Raw genomic sequence first — 24,444 nt, 5'->3', positions numbered from 1 at the left:
CATGTGAGAACGTCTCTAAGGTTGAACCACCTTGGCTGCCTTGCATTTTTTTTTAAGGATCGACCGCCTTGTCCTTTGATTTTAACTTTTAATTCCACTTCAATATTGTTGTGTCAATATCACACTCTCTAATATCATTGTCGTTAGTGATTCAAATAAAAAAAATACCATTGTCGTTATCATTACAAAGTTCTTGATAACTACCCAGACCGGTGCACATTAGAGCTGATGCTCCCCCTCCAATGGCACTGACTCGAGGCTTATCATATTGTTTTTTGATATATTTTTTTAAGCAATCTATTAACTAAAAATTCACACTTAAAGTGAATAAACGAGGAATATGAGTTCATACGTATTGCAATATTCATACCAACTAAGTCATACTTAGATGGAATGATTCTTGATATTTTAATTAAGTTATCATGTAATATTTTGTATGTCGATATAAAACCTAAAAAGTCACTCTCAATGTATAAATATTTAATTACTTAATAATTAATAGCAATATAATATTAACCATTAGTAATAGAATACCAATAACAACTTATTCACAATTTTTAAAATAAAATTACCTATCAAAATCACTTGTCTTGCATGTGATACACTAGGACAATAACTGTGGTCCACTCAAATATTAATTCAACACCAAATATTGTGAGCCCTCATTATTCTGAAAACAAAGAACCTCAAATCCAAGCATCCAAGCATAAGTCTAAAAAGACCAATATTCCAATCTATTCAAAATTCCCATTCATATTTTATTATAACAAAACCACATTTTATCTTTAGTAAAAAAACTGAATTTGAACTCTTTTGTCCTACTTTTTATTCTCCTTTTAAAACTGACAAAATCTCAAACCATAGAAAAAATTAAAAAAAGATTAAGAAAAAAGTGGCGTCAAAGGAGGCATAAAAATAGGATTTGAAAAGGGTAAATCTTTTTCCAAAAGAAAGAATATGCTAAGAATAAAAAGATTAAAAGTCCACAAATTCTATGGGCTTGGTAACTTTCTCTTCAAGAATAAAAAAATATATTAATTTGGTCATTGATTTTGAAATTGAAAATCCAAAGAAAAAAAATTAGGTAGGTTTTGTTTTGGGTGTTTTGAAGTAGTTGTTGTTTTAGGTACAACATAAAAAGGGTTACCCAACACAACAAACTCAAAAACATAACACAAACGTTATTCACACTTCACTCTCCTAGTAGAACATAGTATCTCTCGCCAACAACTACCATGGATTCTGATTATGGTATTCCCAGAGAACTCTCAGATCTTCAAAAGCTTAGATCTTTATACCAACCTGAACTCCCTCCTTGTCTTCAAGTGAGTTTTCATTCAAAAAATTGTTTATTTTTGTGAGATTTAGATCTTGGGTTTTTGTTAATTTGTTAAAGTTTTGATTTTTGATTTGTTTTTGACTTGGGTTTTGAATTTGATCAAATGGGGTGGACTTGTTTTTTTGTTTTTGGATTTTTAGGTTTATAAAGTTTTGATTTTTATGTTTTTTTGTGAGATGGGTGGTGATGAATTTGAATGTAATGGACTAATGGGGTTGATTTTTTATTTGTTTTTGACTTTGATGAAATGGGGTGGACTTGTTTTTGGTTTTTGGATTTATGAAGTTTTGATTTTGAGATTGGTGGTGATGAATTTGGATGTAATGGGGTTGATTTGTTACTGTTTTGATGTGCAGGGAACAACTGTTAGGGTTGAATTTGGTGATGGAACAACAAGTGCTGATCCAGCTGATGAGCCTACTATAAGTAGATCTTTCCCTAATACCTATGGACAACCTTTGGCTCATTTTCTTAGGGCTACTGCTAAAGTTCCTGATGCTCAGATCATAACCGAACACCCTCCTATTAGGTTAGTTTATCTATTTTGTTTTGATTTGTTGATGTTTTTTGTCGGCATTGTTGTGAATCTGTTTGATTTGTTTGTGTGTGATTTGAATCTCACAAGTTTCGTTGTCGCAGGGTTGGAATTGTTTTTTCTGGAAGACAATCTCCTGGTGGACACAATGTTATTTGGGGTCTTCACTCTGCTCTCAAGATTCACAATCCTAAGAATGTTTTGCTTGGATTTCTTGGTAATTTGCATGACTGATCTTAACTTCGTTTGTTAATTGCTTTGATTGATATCTCTTTGATGCAATATATTATATTAGCGTGTTTAGTTTAGATTTTTAAAAAACTATGTATGCTTGGATTGGCGATGAGTGTTTAGATTTGTTCCAATCAATTTTCTCGCGTTCCAAGACTAAAATTACCGTCATTTTTTAAAAAACTATGGTTTTGACAGCAGTGAATCATTGTGATTTTGGTTAAAGCTACACTTTGGAGCTTATAAAAATTCACAGTGAAACTCACCATGATTCCTAACATGCACGAACCGGAAAATTTTGCTAACCCATGGCATCACTGTTTTTCAATTTTAGCCAAACACATGCAATTATATTGACCATGTAATGCAGATATTTGTTAGAAAACTGAGTAAATAAGTCTGCATGCTCCTTTTCCTTTCTTCAGGTGGGTCAGAAGGTCTATTTTCTCAGAAAACTTTGGAGATAACTGACGATATTCTCTCCACATACAAAAATCAAGGTTGGTTGTGACTAAAGAAGCCATTGTTATTATTAGTCAATCGATTATTTCTCGGAAATTTTTTAACTTGTTATTATCATACGATGGATGTTCTTTATTAGGTGGTTATGATTTGCTTGGGCGGACGAAAGATCAAATTAGGACCACTGAACAAGTTAATGCTGCTCTTGCTACATGCAACAATTTGAAACTTGATGGCCTTGTCATCATTGGAGGTATAATTCTTCCTGGATCTTCATCTATGGCAACAGTCACATCTTTAAAAGGCGTTTCTAACTGCCGAATTTTGTATTTTATCAGGTGTGACATCAAACACAGATGCTGCGCAGCTTGCAGAAACATTTGCTGTTGCAAAATGCCCTACAAAGGTATATAATCTGTTGTTTTAGAACTTGTCATTTGTCCAATGATCTGAAATGGAATGACTTATTATCGTAATTATTATTTGATCAATGAATTTATGTTTTATATTACTCTAGTTTCAGTGTACAATTTCAGTAATAATTTACTGATCATGGTTATTGTGATTATGCAGGTGGTTGGTGTTCCTGTGACTTTGAATGGAGATCTAAAAAACCAGTTTGTGGAAACAAATGTTGGCTTTGACACAATTTCTAAGGTATATTTCCTATCAGGGTGACAACTCCTATTTAAACACTTTGAAAATTAAGCTCAATATATTTTCTCTACTTTATGCTTCATATAGAACATGAGACGTTATTGAACAAACGATATCTTGATTTTTTTTTTTTTTTTTTTGTTTACTCAGGTGAATTCCCAGCTCATCAGCAATGTCTGCACTGATGCTCTCTCTGCAGAGAAGGTAAGAAATCTAACATCCTAGTAAATACATATGAAATGATCGCATTTCCTTTTGAAGTACCTTTCTGACTGAATTTTCTTTTCTAGTATTATTATTTCATTCGTCTTATGGGACGCAAGGCATCACATGTTGCATTGGAATGCACTCTTCAGTCCCATCCAAACATGGTATGAATTAATGTCCTGCATCATTTATTTCCGATTGTTTGTTTGTTCTATTGTTTGATGCTGACTAACTATTATTTACTATGCTCTGTTCAGGTAATTCTTGGTGAGGAGGTTGCTCAATCAAAGCTTACCCTTTTTGAAATTTCACGAAAGATTGCTGATGCAGTTCAGGCTAGATCAGAACAAGGTTTGAATTATCTGAATTATCTCTCTCCAGTTTTCACATTTTCTTTATTTATTCTTTTTTTTTCCCCGGTCTTTTGAGATCTGATATCACATTATTATGTTTTGTTCAGACAAATATCATGGAGTAATCCTTATTCCAGAGGGTCTGATTGAGAGCATTCCTGAAGTGTATGCGCTTTTGAAGGTAAGCCTTCTTGCTCAATAGTATGCCCCCACCCGTGTTTATTGTCAATAGTTAATCTCAAATAAGTCAATCCAAATGGGCCTTTTGTCATTGATGTTAGTTGATTGTTTCTTATGAATATGGTAAAGAATGCAATCTTAATCCATTCTTGGAAAAACCTTTTGCATCTCAGGAAATTCACGTTTTACTCAGACAAGGTGTTGATGGTGAGAAGATAGCTAGTCAGCTTTCACCATGGGCTTCTGCTTTATTCGAATTTCTACCACCATTTATTAGGAGACAGGTAAACTTGTATATATTTTGTTTAAATATGGCCTCGACTCGAGTCAAGTTTGTTCTGATGAATGCAGCGAAAAATCTAGTTCTAATGAATGCAGCGAAAAATCTAACTTGACTTGAACTTCAATGCTGCAGCTTCTACTTTATCCTGAATCAGATGACTCAGCACAGTTGTCTCAGGTAATAGTCACCAGATGATTTGTTATTCACATGATTTGCTAGAATTTCAGTTCCTTCATGTCTTTGTTCTCCTTTCTATGCAATGCTTTGTAGATTGAGACTGAGAAACTTCTAGCTTACCTTGTGGAAGTAGAGATAAACAAGCGCCAGAAAGAAGGAACATACAAGGGAAAGAAATTCAATGCGATTTGCCACTTTTTTGGATATCAAGCTCGAGGATCCCTTCCATCAAAGTTTGACTGTGACTATGCATATGTATGTTGATTTAATTTCCTTTGATTAAGTATTAGGTTAGTTAATCAGCATGTGTTCGATGATAATAATTTGTTGATGTTATTGCAGGTTCTTGGATACATCTGCTACCATATACTAGCTGCTGGTTTGAATGGATACCTGGCAACTGTAACTAACTTGAAGAATCCTGTAAACAAGTGGAAATGTGGTGCTGCTCCAATTTCAGTACGTTTCTTTTTCGTATTTTTGTTTATTTCTTGTGCTCAGTGGTTATTCATTCATGATGGTTTTATATAATATATCTATGGACTCCATATTAGATAATGTTTTTTTGACAGTTTTATGTGTTTGCAATGAACTTTAGGCTATGATGACGGTGAAGCGTTGGTCTCCTAATCCTGGAGCCACATCAATCGGAAAACCTGCCATCCATCCAGCTACTGTGGATTTGAGAGGCAAAGCATATGAGTAAGACTTCTTGTCATGTTTTACCTATGTGTTTATGCTTTGAGCCCTGTTTGGATAAATAGCTTAGTTAAGTGGGTATAACATAAATCCTTATTATTTCTATAACAAAAGATTAAATAAAACTGCTTTCAAATAAGCTATTTTCATAAGCTATCTTGGAGCACTTATGGAATAAACCTGAAAACAACTTGTGCACATGTTATATGCCGTTTTCCTATGTTCTCTCAAACAGTCTCACCAGTGCATATGCCATTGTTTGTAGATATGCTAAGACAGTCCAAACAGACTCTTGACTTTATTTACTTGATTTTATAGTTTATATACTTGATCCATACTTGCGTTTTTCCTCGCTGATAACATGCACACTTGTTTTTTTTTTTCTCTATTAAATTACAGTCATATTGCTTGGTAGTTAAGGTACCGATGTATGTTGTTGATTGCAGGCTGTTGCGTCAAAATGCGACAAGCTTTCTTATGGACGATATTTATAGAAATCCAGGCCCGCTTCAGTTTGATGGTCCTGGTGCAGATGCCAAGCCTATCACTCTTAATGTCGAAGACCAAGACTACATGGGTCGCATCAAGAGACTTCAGGAGTACCTTGAACAGGTATTGTCAATTAACTGTGATATTTTAACAGCACAAAAACCTTTACAAACAATTGTGATTTAGTGTTTCACATCGAAAAATTCAAATCTTATGGTATATTCTTAGCATAAATACTGAATCGGCTATATAATCTCATTTAATGATATGGTAAGAGTTTTAATGACTGTACATCGACAGTGTAAACTTTTTATTTTAATAGAGATTCAATCATATTTCACTACAATGCCAGTTTGTTTATCACTTCCTAAAATATCTCAATAAACATCTATGTAGTGAGATATAATTGAACAAAATTTTAATTGTCAGTGCGTCATTAAAATAAACTCGAACATCAATGACTCGAACATCAAAGTAACCCATGATCCACATTTCTTGTTGTGCAAGTTACTATTTATTGTAATATTTGAAATTAATATCATTTTTCTCGTTGTTGCTAGGTACGGACCATTGTAAAGCCAGGGTGTCCTCAAGAGGTTCTGAAAGCAGCTTTGAGCGTCATGGGGTCCGTTACCGAAGTTCTAACCGCCATGTCATCATCTTCCGGCAACACTTCATCCCTCTGAATGTGACATTTTGGAAGTTGTGTTGTCAAAATTTTCTGGCGTAACATTTTTGTTTTTTAGTTTTTATCATTTTATAGTCTTGGAAGTAGTTATTGGTTGAGAAATAAAGTAGTTGGTGAGACACTTGCATGTCGACACATGGAATTTGTGAGATTACTTTATTCAAAGTTTTGATTCCATCTGTTTCTATATACAATAACTGAGTGATTTTTTAGTGCCAATTGACAATTTGTGTTTGTCTTTTATCATAATCTTATTTATATTAACATACAAGCGCCATTTTTTTATTTTTGCTTAGATCATCATAGCTTGAGATATAATATTAGTTCTTAAATGTACCGAAATTGCAAAAACATCTTTAGTGCTTTTTTTTTGTTAGCAATTTTATGGACTGAATTGACCAAGGAAGACCACTATTTAGGAAAAAGTTTAACTACCTAAAAACATATTTGATATTTGATGAGGACCAAAATGATTAATCAAAGAGACACTTGTTAATGTGTACACATTTTTGATGCATTAAGGGGTCAATGTGACAGTTAATTACACTTCTAAGGATTAAAATGTTGGTATATCTTTTTCAAAGGAGGTTATAAGATTAGACTTGAATTTGAATGGGTGATTAATGTTGAACTTGGTTTTCTAGAATGAAATTTCAACCATAATACCATTCAAATACTAGGGGTTAAAACTAAGCATGTGATATTAAAAAAAACCATGGATAGTGTTGTGCATTTTTCCAAAGCTAGGAAAAGAAAAACAGTCAATATCATGAAGGAAAAATAGTTTCAACTTTCAATGGTTCATTGTGCATTTGTCAAAGTTCTAGAGCGAATGATGGTTGGTCAATTACTAAATTATTAATTTTTTCTAAAGTGTTATTATAATCCTATATTAATAAACTTACCGCCCTACCTCAGAAACCTATATACTGTTTGCTTAATAAACAATCTAATGATGTACTCCCTCCGTCCCGGAATAACTGACCCATTTTCTAAAAAAAAGTGTCCTAAAATAACTGACCCATTTCAATTTTCAATACAACTTTCATCATTCCCAATACAATATAACACTAAATAATACTACTTTTATCATTCCCAATATAATATATTCCACTTTCCCCTTCATTTATACACTTTTCTTAATTTGTGTGAAAAACCAAAGTAGGTCAATTATACCGAGACGGAGGGAGTATAATATTGTCAATAAAGTCAAGTTAAGGGTTTGAAAAATTGTTTATGATTATTGTGAGAGCTACTTCTAGATGCCGTTGATTACATTGAATCATTACAATGAATTCCACATCGATCAAATGTTGTTTGTTGTTTATGAAGTGGGGGACTTACGAGTTTTGAGGATGCTGTTGAAAAGACAGAAAATATTTATTAATGGGTCTGGCTAATGGGTGACTATGAAACACTCTTTAAACATTTTAAATTAAACAATTATTCTTTAAAAAAGTCAAATATTTTAATTTTTAATGCACTGAATATACATATTTTCATAAATATCTACCACTTATAGTCTTTAAAGAGTGTCCCCAGAGACACCAGTTAGCTTTTTCCATTATATTATACTCCCTCCGGTCTCAAATGTAAGAAACAAAAAAAAAATGCACACATATTAAGAAAGTGGATTGACTACATTTAAGTCATTATAAAAAGTGATATTTTTCTAATTTTACCCTTGTCTTGGAGTAGTAAAAACAATTAATGAGGTGGGTTTAATGAGGGTAAACTTGGAATTGTGGCATTTAATAGGTTCATTTTACTATATTTTTTCTTATATTTGAGACCACCAAATTTATTTTTTTGTTTCTCACATTTGAGACCGGAGGGAGTATAATAATTCGTTAGCCTTTGTTCAGATGAGTTTTGTCCTAAAGACTTATGGTTGGTGGGTTGCTACCTTTCTATAGAATCATTTAGAAAGTTACCAGATGATGATATATTCCCATTTCTCTGTGAGAAAGAATTGAGGTGGATATGAAATAAATTGGCAACAAATAATGACAAAACCTAGCCATATTAAAGTTTATTCCATTTGGATTTGGATGGTAAAAGTTGTAGAGATTTGTTTTTCCTATTTGTCTAACTTTTATTTGTATTCTAAACTAATTGTCAAGTGGTTATAATAACCAAGTGGTTATAATCCAATGATTAATGAACTTTAATATGATATACAAATGTGATGTTTGATGAAAATATTCTTTGATTGTGAATCATACATTCACACACTCGAATATCAGTAGCCCTTTGATCAAGATCAAATAATTAAAATTAAAATTTAATATTTTAAATTTTTAAAAAATAAATATTAATTTATGTATTTTTTTTCTAGATCGTTTGATTTTGATCGGACAACTACCAATGTCTCAAATACGCGAGTTCGTTGTTTCTCCAACTGGAGATAATCTAATTTCCAAAATCTATATTACTTCAACCCTTTTTGTTAGAACTGACAAGTTAAGACCTCTTCACAACTTATTCTTTTTATGTTTGCTTTCACGTTAGATTGTGAGCAACCACACAGTTGAGCAGAAGCTACAAAATGAAGTTTCACACATGTGTCTCTCCTTCCACCCCTACACCAAACATAATATCTGAAGCTTGCCCAATTATAACAGACACTTTAATTGGTTTTGGGAGAAGTTTGAAAGAATCATCTCTACATATATATGGAAGCCACACATTTGTCATCCTAGCTAGATTCCATGAAGCATTTGGAAAGAAATCACTTCTTCTAGGCATATGTTCTCTAAGAAAACATACATTGTTTGGCATATTCTTTCTTCACAAAATGGAAGTTATTAATTACTGAATCAAAACAATACACATGTATGAAGTATCTTCCTCTCAAAAAAGTATCAAGTATCTTTTTTTTATGTGTGGACAAAATAACACCTAGTAACCTAGGTATGCAATAATTTGTTTTTTCTTTTTGCGCTATCAAATAACACTCATTTCTAATAGAAGAGAGGTCTTCAGTTAGAACTACAAAAGTACACAATGAATAAAACAGATTCCAACAGCTATGGTGGCAAAATGGATAAACTGATCAATGGTTTTGAATTTAGATAGTGATGAATGGATTAAAAGGTGACAACTTCGTTATCCATCGACAAAAGGTGGGCAGCTGTACCTATCTTGAGTTGCACCAATCAAAATCATTCAACTGTATTTTACTATTTTATAAACATAATTAGTGAAAGACAAATGAATGACTTTGATTATTGCAACTCGACATAAGTAATTCTACCTATCATATTTGTTGATGGATAACGAGACTTTACTTTAAAACAATCCAACACCAAAACTTGTAAATAAAAAATTCAATCAAATCCATCAATTAAAACATAAAATTCATAGGAGGTGAGAAAAGAAAGAAACTCTAAAAAAACAAAGTTGAGATTCTAATCAAGGCCCAAATCCACTTGCTTTTGTGAATAAGCCCATTATTCTCTATAAAAACACAAATGCTATTATTACTTTTTCCACCCTATGAGCTTCTCATGTGCCGGATTCTAAAATCCGAAATATTTCAACGTGTTTTTTTGAAGTTTTATGCGGTTTTTCTGAAGTTTGGATTCTAAAATCCAAACTACATAGAGCATGCGAGAAGCTCATGGGGTGAGAAAAAAAACAATCAAACACAAATAAACGAGTGGTTGCATCAAATCAAAACTTTGCCCTTGTCGCAAACAAATTCAAATTGCACTGATCTCAATTTCCCGGAAAAAGCCATAAGGTTTTCCTTTGGTGCAGGGAATTGCAATGGCAGATAATGATGAAGAGATAGCAATGCCAAGAGATGCAGAGATTGTGAAATCTTTGCAAAAATCAACGGGAGTGGAGAACCATGAGCCTTGTGTTATAAACAAGTTTCTAGAACTATGGTATTGCTATGTTGTTGATGTGTTAACAGATTCTCAACTTTATTCTGAACATGCTGGTAAGATTGTAAATGACTGTGATGATGTTAAGCTTGCTGCTCAGTCTAAGGTTGATTCTAGTTTTTCACAACCACCACCTCGCGAAGTAATTCATGTTATATATTTGTCACTTATTTCAACATGTAGATTTTGTAATAAGAAGCGTACATCAGATGAATGATAGTCAGATCCCTAGAGACAAAGTAACACTATATAGTTTCTGATATAACATTATGACGTAATTTGATCTATGTAAATCATTTTGTTGGTTACCACATAATGAGCTTCAAAATATTTGCTTGCTTGAAAGAATGCCTTTCTCTCAAGGGACTCTATGTCATGTACTCTTTCTCTTTTAGCAATAATATGCTGAATGTAATCGCCTGCCAGGTTCTTCTTGCGTTGGCACAAAATCGCAACAAGATACCATTGCCAAAAACTATAGCTGAAGCTGGTTTTCCTCTTCCACCTGACAAGGTCACATTAGTTTGCGCCAGCTACCAGTTTGCAATTCCAAAACAAAAGGTTGACTGAACCTATAGAAGAGACAGCGGACGAAGAAGCTGTCAATCCTAACCCTTCACTGGAAGAGAATACAGATATGCAACTGAATGTTCATCAAAGAGTGTCATTCCCTTTGACCAAACGCCAAAAGGATTAATTTTGTGTCTCATTTGCTGCTAATGTTTAAATTAGTCTAGCTCATAGCTTCATTTGGAATTGTTGCATTACAGTAGCGTGGTAGTAACAAAAAAGGGATTGTGGTGTTAATGTTGATTTTATCATGATTACTTTTTTTCTATTGAATTAATTTTGTTTCTTGTTAGGATAGAATAAGTTAAACTGCAAAATAAACCCAAAACAATGGAATGTGAAAAGATAAATAAGCAGGGTCAAAATTCAAGTCCATCCCAAATAAAAAAAAATTATAGTACATATTTGTATGCTTCATATCTTAAACCGTTTCTTGGGACTTCACCACACACAGTTTCAAGTAGGCTTCATGAGCAATAGATCTACAATTGATTCTGGTCCATACTTCTTAACTAACTCTTCCTGTTTCCACCATCAAATCACACTCAAATTAGTAGCAATCTTGGAAAATAGAGCATTGATAAACACTATACAATACTCAGAATTAATTTGTTTATAAACCAACATCAAAAGCTTTGAATAAATAATTGTCATCTAACAAAATGAACTTGGCTACATTCATGTTATGGAAAAGAAATTAGAATGGGAGAGATCCGGTTATCATGTAAAGAGTTATCTATCAATAAACACTTTTTTTCAATATTCAGAACCAGTTCCTATCAACTTGTACAAGAGCTCCTTCTCACGGAAGAAGCTATTTTATAAAATTTAGCGACAATGGTTATCATGGTCAAGATAGATTTCAGGTTATGCAAATCATTATGATACCATTGGAGGGAAAAGAAAAATTGCACAGCAAAAGAAATAATTCGTAGAGGCGCGAGCCATGTCAGCAAACTGGTGGCTGCAAAGTTAGTTACATAAAAAGGGAAAGTGGGAGTAGAGAGTGTGAGGAGAGGTGCGAGTATGAAGGTACTTAACAGCATAACATGTGATTTTGTATGGAAGGGGAGTGAGTGAGTATGAGGTTTATAACAAAGTGCAGGCAGGAGTTAGTGAAATATGTAGTTCTGAGTTCATTCTCCTTTTTTCTTATCGACGTTCCTTTTCTTCCTTTTTCTTATAGAAGTTCCTTTTCTGTTTGAGTACTGCATTTTATACAATGTGCCTGAGGATTGTCATGTCACATCATCTTCTCTAGAAATCCTTCTTTAATACTAAAAAGAGGCACGTAGGATTTATACTTCAACCATGTGCATCGCTGCTTATTATTTTCGAACTGAGTTTTACAAGTTGGTCTTTTGATGATATGGATTAGACTTTTGAGAGAAGTTGGCAACAAAAGGGTCTAAATCTCATTGACTCTGATGAAGCTAGAAACAGTAGATTGTTTTCGGTTTATATTTCTGGTTCACTTAGGACAAAATGGATGTTTTTTGGGATGTATTGTTAGTGCTTGACACACCCCACTTCGTTAGATAAGGCTTGGTTGTTGCTACATTATTAGCACTTGACCCGGTTAGCTATTTAGAAAATTGTTAGGTGGGTAACAATGCATAGAAATAACAAGGGTTGAGAGGGAGAGGATATCTTGTGTAAAGGGGGGTTGCAGCCCCTTGAAGTTCCTGCAGCATTCTATCCTTTATAATAAAATACCAGTCCTTATCACATCATGACAGCAATTTTACCAATGTCGCAAACTCGCAATGGCATAAGACTAAATGCAAGCAAAAAGTGGTATAGAAATTAATAAATAAGAATGGTGCTATAGTCACTTAAGTTATTTATCATACCCTCAATAAATTTATCCAATTGAAATAGTTCAATGCACCCTCAACTAAATGCAATAAGTCTATAAGAATGGTGCTATAGTCTCACATTTAATACAGATAGTGCCTAATAAGTGCTTATAAAGAGCTTGGACATTCCTCACCTTATGAGTTGGTCTTATGAGGTTGAGCTAATTCCAATATTAAAAAGAGCCTATAACTAGTGTTGTCAATCGCAGATTACACAAATTAGAAGTTCATTCAAATTCCGCTACACAACATTGCGAATTCTGCTACGCAACATTGCTCTAGCGTCACAATAGCCGCTAGCGTATCGTGAACAATAGCGATTTGTTTAAAAATTCTATTACCGTATAGTGCTATAGAGCCACTATTTAACAACACTGCCTATAACATGTTTGTTTGAGAGAACAAGTTAAAGTGAGGGAATGTGCTAAAGATGTTAAATCACTTGTGTTATAATCAACATTACATTATTTTTTAACCCCATATACTTTTTTCATGGTAATTATAAACAGCCTATGTAAAGAGAATGTACCTTTAAGGAACTTATAAGGTACACCTAAGATATATAAAGGAGGACCTAGTAAATGTCATCTTTTCTTTCTTTAGGTTGCCTTCTAACTATATTTCAACATTCAATAAGCAGTTGATTATTAGCGATACATGTTGTAAAATGTAAGATACAAAAGTCCAAAAGCTCAACCACATCAAACAAGTGTGTGCACATCATAATGATTCAAAAGATATTTTACAAGTTATCTTAGTAAAAATATGATTGTTCTTCTATTTTAGCTAATCCACAAATAAAACCTATTCAAACATGCTAAGAAAACACATAAAATATCATAGTACCATATTTTTTAGTTGAGCATCAGTGTCAGCTGCACTGCACACACATAGTTTTTTACTCAGACTTGGGAAAATGCTATCAACAAGTTTACCAGAAGAACAAGAACAAACTGTACCTCATTGAGGTTCCATCCCTGTCATTTTTTTAATGCTATCAACATCTGATTAATGATTCCCCAGTCAATAAACTTCCAGGCTGTGTGTCTCTGGAAAATAATTTGTTGAAATCTGGGTTTCTTACACGTTTGTAATGTGATAATCTGATACATAGTGCTGAAAATTGCCATACTTGAAGGCCAATAGTCTACCTGAGAAGAATCTGGAAATTGTGTACCTGGACTTTCTGCAGTTGCCATCTATCGGACCACTACATTCATGCAAATGGGTGAATCACAACCACTCGTGCAAGATCAAACGGATGACATCGTAAATTTGACAAATCTGTTTTAAACATCAGAATATTATCAGTGGTCAAGATCTCCCCACACTACCACCAATAATATCATCCAAAATGCGGATTGGTCCCATATGACCCAACTTACTAAAGAACCCTCGAACCAACACATTCCAAGTGGCGATATTGGGAAAGATTCCTTTATTCAACATTTCTTGAAGATACACAATAGCCTCTTCAGTGCCTGACCAATTACAGATACCCCACAAAATAATGGTATGTGTTATTATATCTGCACGAAATTCCTTCTCAGCAGTGATATTATCCAAAACCTTGATAGCAGTTTTAACCTTGCCCAACTTACAATAAGCATTAACAGTTATATTAATCGTAATGGTATCTAGCTTTACTCCATTTACCAACATTTTCCCCAAAAGCTGCAAAACCTGTTGATGCATTCCATTAAAAGAAAAACCATACATGATAGTATTGTAAGTGACACAATCAAACTCCACCTTCCTTTCTTCCAACTCCCTTATAAGTCCACAAGCCTCTCTGAATGCATTTGCCCGAAAGAGACCATCCAATAACTCATTATACGTTCTGATATTAGGTAAACATTCATATTTCTCCATCTGATCAAGCACATTCATCGCCCATTCTACTCTTCCGGCACGACATAAACCCTTGATAAAGTTGTTGAATGTAATAACAGTTGGAGGACAACCATCGGAAATCATATTATCAATAAGATCAAAAGCTTGATCGAACATAGACATCTGACAAAGGACATCCACCATGCAGGTGTACACCACAACATTTGGACGACAACCACAATTTATCATCTTGTTCCATGTTTCACAAGCACTAACCAAATCCCCCGATTTTGCAAAACCATATATGATAGTGCTATATGTTGTCACGTTCGGACGGATTGAATCTTTCTCCATCTGATTCCATACAGATATTGCTTCATCCATATTCCCATCGGAACAAAGACCATGTATGAGAGTGTTGTATGCGACGACATTTGGACTAACTCCCTCTCGGATCATGAGATTCCACAAACCAAGAGCATCACCTACTCTCCCTTGCACGAAAAAACCTTTCATCAAAGAAGTAAATGTCTGAACATTAGGTCTGCATCCTCTCACAAACATTCGGCCAAAAACTGCAAGCGACAATTCAACATTCCCCATATCAGAAAGACAACTAATAACAGTCGAGTAACTAATAACATTCGGATCAACACCTCTATCCACCATCTCATTCATCAAATCAAACGCCTCCTTAAACCTACACTCTTTACACACTCCATGAATCAAAGCATTATAAACCGGCACAACAGGTTCAAATTTCATCGCCAACTCTCTCGCTTTATCCACATCCCCCAATTTACACATAGAAGAGATCACCGTAGTATAACTAACATCATCCGGATCACAACCCTTATTCGACATTTCAACAAGCAACTTACATGCACCATCAACCTTCCCATTTTGACAAAGAGCCTTAAGCAGAACATTATAGGTAAACACATTCGGCTCCAAACCTTCACTTTTCATGTTATTATAAAGCGCATTAATCATCTTAAACAAGTTTTGACTAAGCAAAGCATCCAAAACAAGATTATAAATCTTAACACTAGGTTCACAACCAAATTCTCTAATCCTATAAAACATTTTCAAACCTTGTTCACCTAAATTTGATCTCCTATAACACTTGATAACAAACTGAAACAACTCTTGAGAACATGGTATATTTTCTAACTTCATTTGTTGTAAAAGATAAGAAACACTGTCCATTTCATTGTTTCTACCAAGCTTTTCAATCATGGTTTCGTACGTTAAATGGGTGTGTTTGAAAGTACCTGAATTTGACAAAGATTTGAAGTATTCAAGTGATGAAATAATATCATGTTCTTGTCTCAACACTTTAACAACATGGGAATCTGGAACAGGACAAGGATTTGTTATTGGGTTTGTGGTAAGAACAAATGGGGTTGGAGATTTGCGTGGTTTTAACAATAAGGAACAACCATTTCTCAAATTCATTGCTATGTTTCGGTGGAAAAAGAAAAAGGTTTGAACTTTGGAACAATTCTCAACTGGAACTCACATCGCTTCTCGAATGCTTTTCTGGGTAAATTTCTTCACTTCAACCCCTTTTTTTTCACTTTTTCTTATTTCCCTTTATACCCTTTTAAACTTAACTCCTCTAAATATGCTCAAGTTTCATTCTTTTGCCTTATTCCATCTTCATTTTAGTACTCTGTTAATGAGTATATTGTTTTTTAATTGTTTTAATAATATAACATGATTAGTTGATTTAGTTGGTGTTTCTACTCCACTTCTTGTTACGAGGTATTTTGTACTTACTTAGATCGGGTATATGTCATCTGTTAAACGGGTTTGGATCTTATCCTAAAAGCTAGTTCAAGGATGAGAGCCCAAATATTTTATGGGATTTTAAGCATCGTGGGACTCTAATAGAACTTTAATACCCACTCTAATGTATTTTATGGGAGGTTTTTGGTAACTAGAAACTTGACATTGACTATCTCAAACTAATGTTTCACTCTCAATGCCAATTTGCTGTCATGAAAATGTTTCCCTCCAATAAACAAGCTTGAAAGATTAATCCAGAACTCAAGTTAGATTCCTAATTGATTCTTATTTAATTGGTTTAAGGTACAAGCACAAAGGTAGAGATCTGAGAAACCGTATGAATGTCAAGCGAAAAAGTAGAAATGCACACATAGTTTTCAGACTCGGCTCGGACCGGCCGGTCGGACCGGTCGGACCGTGAACCGGTGGGTAAGCCGGTTCGAGCCAACATTTGGATCGGCCATGCAGTTAACTCGGTCAAACCCGGTCAAAACCGGTCAAAACCGGTGACTCGGCCGAGTCATGGGTCCGACCGGTTTTTTGCTTTTTTTTTTTTTTTTTGCTTAACTGAAAGTCTGAAACGACGTCGTTTTGCTCAATCAATCTTGACTCCTTGGAATTAAATGTTATTGATGATAATACTTGTGTTGGAATTATACTTTCTTTGGATCTTTTTGGATTTTTACAACTGGGGCAATCTCTTATTTGAATTTATGATGGAATTGGAATCATACTTTTTTGGGATCTATTTGGATTTTTACTACCAAGATGTATTTTGAGTTATGACTATGTTTTGAATTTGAGCAATTAGCCTATGAAATTATTATTGTTGGATAGTTTTTATCTTATTTTATAGGGGTCATTATTTTAGTTTTTAAAGTGACCGAGTCACCGATTCAATCCGAGTTAATCCGGTTAAATAACTATATAAATTTAATCTAAGGACCGAGTTATCTAACCGAGTCATCCGAGTGGTTCCGATTCAGTCATGCGGTTCGACCAACGACCCAGTGGTTCGACCATTGACCCAGTGACCCAGTACCCTCGCCGAGTCGATGACCGAGCCGAGTCTGAAAACTATGAATGCACAAGAAAAGAAAAATAAAGGCACAAAGTGTGCAAAGAAAAAATATATATTATTATAGGTTTGATTGTTTCTTCAATGTTGCTGGTAAGAAGTTATCTTATGAAGGAGGATGTCTTATCAATGTTAGGTGTAGTTTTGTGGAACAAAAATGAACTCCTTTGCATAGAGTTTGGTCTTACAATTTATAAACTAAAAAATAAACTAACTCCTAACTTGCATGGATGTCATGTGTCTTCTAACTTCTTAAGGTCTTTTTCTACAAGTTTCCTTTTGAAATTTGAATCTACAAAGCTGTGAAACACATAACGGCTTACTTGAAAAACTTCTTCGATACACCTTATAAGGCAGTTTTTATAAGTTTCGTAAATCTAAACGTTACTTTTGGATTTCTTCTTTGAAATAGTAATCTTCAAACTTTTGGCTTGTTCTTGATCTTTGTAGAAAATAAACCCAGTTTGCGTGAAAAAATGTTATTTGAAGATCCCATATATCCAAACAAGAACAATTATGACGTAATTTGATATATATATATATATATATATATAATTGGTCTCATTTAGTGGAATAATGTTTGATTGTTATTGTTTTGTTGTAACCGTGGCTAGTTCCAAACCACTATTATCTCTTTTTTTTTTCCTCTCCTTTTTCGGTTCACAAATGTCCAACTTAGTTTTGCCACTAATGTGATGGATAGGTATTGCGCAATGTGCAACAACATTTTGTGTGAAATGTTAGGAACACTCTTTTTAACATTCATTTTCGTATTATTATGTGAAATCAGTGTGGGGAACAAGTCTTTTATGGTCACAACCCCAAATAAAAACATTTGGGTATACTCACATCAAATGAAAAAAATATATCAAAAATAATTTAATCACATCGATCAACATCATTTAATTTTATTCTCTTTTTATTTTTTTATTTGGTGGAGTCTGCCTAAATTATTTTCAATTGGGGTTGTGCCCATTGAAGAGTTACTCTCAACGTGGGTTCCACACTTTGAAATGGATCCCACATAAATCAGTAATACTCACATATGTTTCAACCTATGAAGTCCGTCTACTTCAAACATGGAGACGTATTTGTATCAAATATTTATCATATACATACACTTCATGCATGTACTTGCGGATACGTACCAACGAAGTATCGAAATTAATTTTTACAATTTTAACCAATATTTTATCGGACACTTATAAGATACTCCACGGATACTTGTAACAAACTTCACATATATACGTATCCTAGAAAATATGAAAGATAAAAAAGTAGGACAATATTGTGAAAATTTATTAAAGATGTATATGATACAATTTAAAATATGAATCATTAGAATTGTTTCTTGGTGAACCATACTTAAAAGTTCAATTTTTTTTTGAAAAAATCAAAATGGAATATATTAACAACGACATTGGAGACCCCGCAGTACAAGATGTACCAGAGGGACCAACCCGAAACAAGACCAGTCACAAAGTATAATTACAAAAACAAGGTCAGTCGATACCCAGACAAGATAAAGGGTTCGACCACCAATTCTGAGTACCGTACACAAAAATGGTTTTATTGGCCTTTAGCCACCACAAAGAATGATATTTCACTTTTTCTAAAAGCTGATCAATAGGTGTTTTAATGTTATTGAACAGTCTGTTGTTTCTTTCATTCCACACCAGCCATTGAAGGAACGATCGTCGCGCCTTTGAATGACATGTATAATGAATAAATTGATGAAAATGGTCACTAATATTTTGAGTATCTGCTGCACACACACCAATCCAAGACCTAATATGCTGCCATAATGAGCCAAAAACAGTGCAATGAAGGAACAAATGAGATGAAGACTCGTCGGTGTCGCACCCCGAAACACATAAAGTATCTGCGCCCGGAAGAATATCGCGCCTTTGAAGATTGAGTTTCGTGGGAAGTTTGTCTTTCAATAATCTCCAAGCAACAATGAAAACTTTCAATGGAACCTACTTATGCCATACAAGATTTTCTGTTGCATCAATAATGTGAGTGTCCGTAGATGTCAGAGCATCATATGCGCCTCTCACTGTGTATCCATCATGGATGTCTGGATCCCATTGCCACCTGTCAGAAACATCAGGCTGTACGCTTCTCTACCAACTCCTCCTCCCACACCTACAAACGTCTCCGCCTACTCCACGCCTCACCACCTTCCTCCCAACCAAGGGCACACATATCCGCCACCGTACTAAACTTATTTGTTGTGATATCAAATAATCTAGTAAACCTCCTACACAAAGGAACATCTCCAACCCATCTATCCAACCAGAAAAAAGTGTTTGTTCCATCCCCTAAAACTTTCGACACCCTCTCTGCAAACCAGCCCCCTTCATTCTCCCCTACTCCATCCATAATCTTCGCTATCTCCCTCCACCAAGAAGAAACACTCCGGCCCCCAACCTCCAACCTTCTTGCCTCCTCACCATATCTCGCCACCAATACCCTATACCAAAACCCGCCTCTATCCACCAACAACCTCCAACACCATTTTCCTAACAAAGCTATGTTAAATTCCTTCAGCTCCCTCACCCCCAATCATCCATACTCCTTTTGTAAACAAATAGAGCTCCAAGCAATCCAGGAAATTTTCCTGTTATCCTCACTCCCTCCCCAATATTTTTTTTTAAATAGATTCAATGAGAGAAATGATACCTGACGGAGCTTTGAAAAAGGAAAGAGCATAGACAGGAAGCGAGGTCAGGACAGACTTGAGAAGAACTAACCGGCCCCCGAAGGATAAAAAGCGACTTTGCCACCCCGCCAATCTAGTTTTAGTGGTAGCAATCACTAGTTCCCAGAACGCTAACTTACGAGGATCACCTCCAATCGACAAACCAAGATACAAAAACAGAATTTTACCCACTTTACAATTTAAGATGGAAGCTGCCTCATTCAACCATGAGTCCCCAATATTGATACCAACCAATAAACTCTTTTGAAAATTCACTTTAAGACCATACATGTCTGCAAAAAAAGTCAACACTATCCTTAAAGCTCGCACATTAGCCCAACTCTTTGTACCTAACAATAATGTATCATCCGCAAACTGCAAATGGGACACCACCACCGAATTGGTCGTACCAACCCTGTAGCCCGTATACAAGTTATTTGCCACCACCGAATTCATCATGACATTCAATCCCTCAGCTGCTAATAAAAAAAGAAAAGGCGACAGAGGATCCCCTTGACGCAGACCCCTTTGCAAAGGAAACTCATCTGTTGGGCCGCCGTTTACCAAAATTGAGGCAGTTGATGTACTCACGCATTCTTTTATCCATTTCCTCCACAACAACGGAAACACCATTTTATTCATAACTGTATCCAAGTACCCCCAATCCACCGAATCATATGCTTTTTCGAAATCAACTTTAAACAGCATTAACTCTTTATTAGTTTTTTTAGCCTCATCAACCACCTCATTTGCAATTAAGATGCCATCTAGAATCTGTCTTTCTTTCACAGAAGCTGACAATTGTAAACAATATTAATTGCAGTTAAGATGCCTCATCAACCACCTCATTTGCAATTAAGATGCCATCTAGAATCTGTCTTTCTAGATGCCATCTAGATGCCGATAATTTGCAAACAATGAAGGTAATGATAAAGAGTAGTCAATTAATCAATATTAGAATCTAGAATCTGTCTTCAATTTTTTGTATATGAAGGTAATGATAAAGAGTAGTCAATTACTCAATATTAGAAAATATTTATTTTGAGTTGTTTTAACTATGCTTTGTTGATATCTAACAACTTAAAAAGACTCGATTAAAAGTACGATATTAATAGCAATAAAAATATATATAAAAAATAAATAAAGATAAAGAATATTTATGATTATCCGTCCAAATAAATCATTGTTTATTATTTGTAAGTTGGTTAATGAATACAACCGTATGACAGAAAGTACTTAATTTGTCTATGTTGATAATGCTTTTGGTGGCCTCTAAATGGCTATCAGGAACGTCCCATTGTTCCAAGTGGAGAATGTGTAACCCATAATTCCATTGATACATTACTGTCAAACAAGGCACCACTCTCTGTTAATCTTGTCCAAGTCCAAGTTCTTGATCTTAAAGTTGATGGAAAGTACTTAATTTGTCTATGTTGATAATGCTTTTGGTGGCCTCTAAATTGCTATTAGGGTTATGGTGGATTCCGAATTACATAGTTCAATCTACCTATATTGATAATAGAATTAATTTTATTGATAATGGAGTTCATTTTTGCTTTTGGCGGCCTCTAAATGGCTATCAGTGTTATGGTGGATTCCGATTTACATAGTTCAATCTACCTATATTGATAATGGAATTAATTTTTGCGTGCTGGTTTTGTGTGACATGAACGACATGAGTTTTTTCTCCGTTGTTGAGGCTGATACGAAAGTGGATATGGAGGTTGGCCCTCTCCCGTCGTTTCTTTACTGCAGTCGTTCAACTATGCAATGTATACAATGTCGCTTACTTTCTTCGGCTCTAGATTAATGTTAACATGCCCTCAAGTTTTGGTGGCACCCAACATTTGTCGGCGCACCCAACCTTTTCACGTACATTAATTATTAAACAATGCCAATGACGTATAAAAAATTCTAGAAACATTGAACAATGTCGATATCTTATAAACAATTCTATAAACATTGAACAATGCCGATGACTTACAAAAAATTCTAGAAACACCCACAAAAAAATCCCAAAAATTACTATTCAATCGAAAATTCACACATCCACAGAAGAGGTAAAATGTAAAATTAATGAGGAATGAAACCAGTTGGAACAAAGTCTAACATTATTATTTATTTTTTATGGAAAAATCTATTGTTATTTGTCATGTGAAACGACCTTATTAGAACTAGGGAAAAAGAATGGAGAATAGTAACGATAGTATGATTTGTAGAAAAAAACGATGGTATGTTTTAATTTTATATCTATACTGTATATAAAGAAAATACATAAGTTTTGGTTGATTTTTTCTCTGTTTAAATTAACCCTTCATTTAAAGTATTTTTTTTAATGGAAAAATGTCATTAAAGTATTTTATTTACTATTTAATATATTTTATAATATTACTTAAATTGTCACCCCTAAAAAAATTACTTAAAATTTTAATTAAAAATAGTTAAATACCATTAAAATAGGAACCACCACACTAATATTATATATAAGGGGAATCTTCTTAAAAAAAAAAATACATATAAGGGGAATGGGAGATTTTGGGCTAGATTTTTCATGATTTCAATTATACCATTAAACAAATTTTTCTATAACAATGATATATTGTTGATTTCAACGTAATGGATAAGAGTTTAAATGTCACAAAAATCTATACATATAGTTTTAATCAAAATATAACTAATTTTAAAGAAAATATAAATTTTATAAAAAATATTTATAATTTACACGCGTTAAAACAATAAAAAAAAGCTGACAAACAACGCAAGTAACTTTACTCGCGTTAACACAATAAAAAAAGCGGACAAACAACGCTAGTAACAATAATGTTTAAAAAAAAAATGATAAACAGTGGTGGGATTGAATACAGTTGCAATGAGTGATCATCAAAAGGTCCATATTCATAGGAGCATTAATTTTTTCTAATAATATATAGAGAGAATGTACAAATATTTCGAGGAATCTTTATATTTTTTTTTTATAAAAGTACATGATAATAGTTAGAAGAGTAAAAAAATAATAGGTGAAGATAACTGAGAGAAATAATTAACATTATTGATATTCTCTATCTAATTTTAAAGTGGCAAGTAATTTATAAAATTTGTTAAAAAAAGTAATTTATAATTTGTCCATAAAATAGTAGAACATTAAAAACAAATATGTGATTGTTTAAACAATTATTTGATAAATAATGGATACATAATACATAAATGTAATATTAGTTAAAATTTACAATCACTTTGTATTTCTAACATATATCATATTTATTCTCACATAACATACATGATTTAAAGAGTCATATTTAATACATGAAAAATGAGAAGATAAATGTATGCATTATTTGCAAGATATATTAGTGGTTTATGTATGTAGCCAGTTTTGTTGTTTGTGATTGTAATGCATGACTTCAAAAGTCATGTTTAATTTGTCATAATGAGATAAATTCATTTGTGTGCGATCTATCTAATATTTAAAATTGATTTTGTAATTTGAAATATATGTTATATTAATTGTTTTTTTATCATTTTCTTAATTAATAAAGTATGCATTCACCGACCAACAATGATTGTTCCAAGTGGTAAAGGACTTTGACCCATTAACAAGTTGTTAAAGGGTTCGATTTAGTCATCACCAAATGAAGTGATTTAAATTATTTACTTTTGAGTAAAATACACTCCCCTCCCTTGAGTGATTGTAATATTACACTCCCTTCCCCTCTTGTTTTAAAACACACACCTCCTTCCCTCGTAATAATATGATATATTTAGTCCATTTTAAAATTTTCAATTAAATTTTGTAGTTAATCTCCATTAGACACCAAGTTCATTACTATAATACCCTTTTCTTTGCACATGTCTTCATCTTTTCATTCGTTTACATCACCATAATTGCCATTGTTGAGATTAGAAATTTGTGTGCATCTTCAATTGCCCTCTAAATTAACCACCCTATATGTCTATCTGTGTGCATCTTTCTCTCCATTTTTTCATCTAACAGATACTTGATTGCAATGCTGATGTCTGTCAATAGATAAGGTGTGCGTGTTTCCCAATATCCGTGAAGAAAGGCATGTATTTCCCAATTTCAACGTATGTCCAAGTGATTTGAAGAGAATAAATGGCACAATTAGCAATTGCCTTCAATTTTAGTGGGTTCTCATTACTGATGATGTTTTTATTTTTTAGATAAGCATGCGTGGTGATGTTGATGACATTAGGCAAAAGGGTATTAAAGTAATAAATAAAATTTCTAATGGAATTTGATTTAAACTTAACTGAAAAATTTAAAATGGATTAAATATATTATATTATTATCTCTCAAGGGAGGAAAATGTGAGTTTTAAAATTAGAGGGGAGGGTAGTGTAATATCACAATCATTCAAGGGAGGAGAGTATATTTTACTCTTTACTTTTTAGATCATT

At 33.7% G+C, this 24,444-nt stretch overlaps 2 protein-coding genes and 1 pseudogene across 3 annotated transcripts; 2 read left to right on the top strand and 1 right to left on the bottom strand.

Annotated features, from left to right (window-relative positions):
* The first annotated feature begins 1,169 nt into the window (after positions 1 to 1,169).
* On the top strand, positions 1,170 to 6,543 carry LOC146953486 (pyrophosphate--fructose 6-phosphate 1-phosphotransferase subunit alpha). The gene is made up of 18 exons (XM_085710278.1): positions 1,170 to 1,325; positions 1,696 to 1,868; positions 1,979 to 2,091; positions 2,531 to 2,605; positions 2,707 to 2,820; positions 2,906 to 2,973; positions 3,141 to 3,224; positions 3,375 to 3,428; positions 3,515 to 3,595; positions 3,689 to 3,782; positions 3,892 to 3,965; positions 4,138 to 4,248; positions 4,380 to 4,424; positions 4,518 to 4,679; positions 4,767 to 4,883; positions 5,023 to 5,126; positions 5,570 to 5,735; positions 6,173 to 6,543. Exons 1-18 carry the CDS (start codon positions 1,236 to 1,238, stop codon positions 6,296 to 6,298), a joined length of 1,851 nt encoding a protein of 616 aa, XP_085566404.1. The 5' UTR covers positions 1,170 to 1,235; the 3' UTR covers positions 6,299 to 6,543.
* Positions 6,544 to 9,994: 3,451 nt separating this feature from the next.
* LOC146953485 (transcription initiation factor TFIID subunit 9-like) lies at positions 9,995 to 10,990 on the top strand (annotated as a pseudogene).
* Positions 10,991 to 11,094: 104 nt separating this feature from the next.
* LOC146953484 (Pentatricopeptide repeat (PPR) superfamily protein) lies at positions 11,095 to 15,987 on the bottom strand. 2 transcript variants are annotated; one of them, XM_085710254.1, is made up of 2 exons: positions 13,469 to 15,987; positions 11,095 to 11,285 (listed from the first exon to the last, which is right to left on the bottom strand). In XM_085710254.1, exon 1 carries the CDS (start codon positions 15,911 to 15,913, stop codon positions 13,937 to 13,939), a length of 1,977 nt encoding a protein of 658 aa, XP_085566380.1. In that variant the 5' UTR covers positions 15,914 to 15,987; the 3' UTR covers positions 11,095 to 11,285; positions 13,469 to 13,936. The 2 variants fall into 2 exon arrangements, with proteins under 2 accessions (XP_085566380.1, XP_085566384.1); XM_085710258.1 differs by having other exon boundaries at positions 13,582 to 15,987.
* Positions 15,988 to 24,444: the final 8,457 nt, after the last annotated feature.

This window comes from Medicago sativa, chromosome 1, assembly GCF_051527215.1.
Source record: "Medicago sativa cultivar Bolivia chromosome 1, Bolivia_mono, whole genome shotgun sequence".
NCBI lineage: Eukaryota > Viridiplantae > Streptophyta > Magnoliopsida > Fabales > Fabaceae > Medicago > Medicago sativa.
This window is presented reverse-complemented; position numbering and strand designations above follow the sequence as displayed.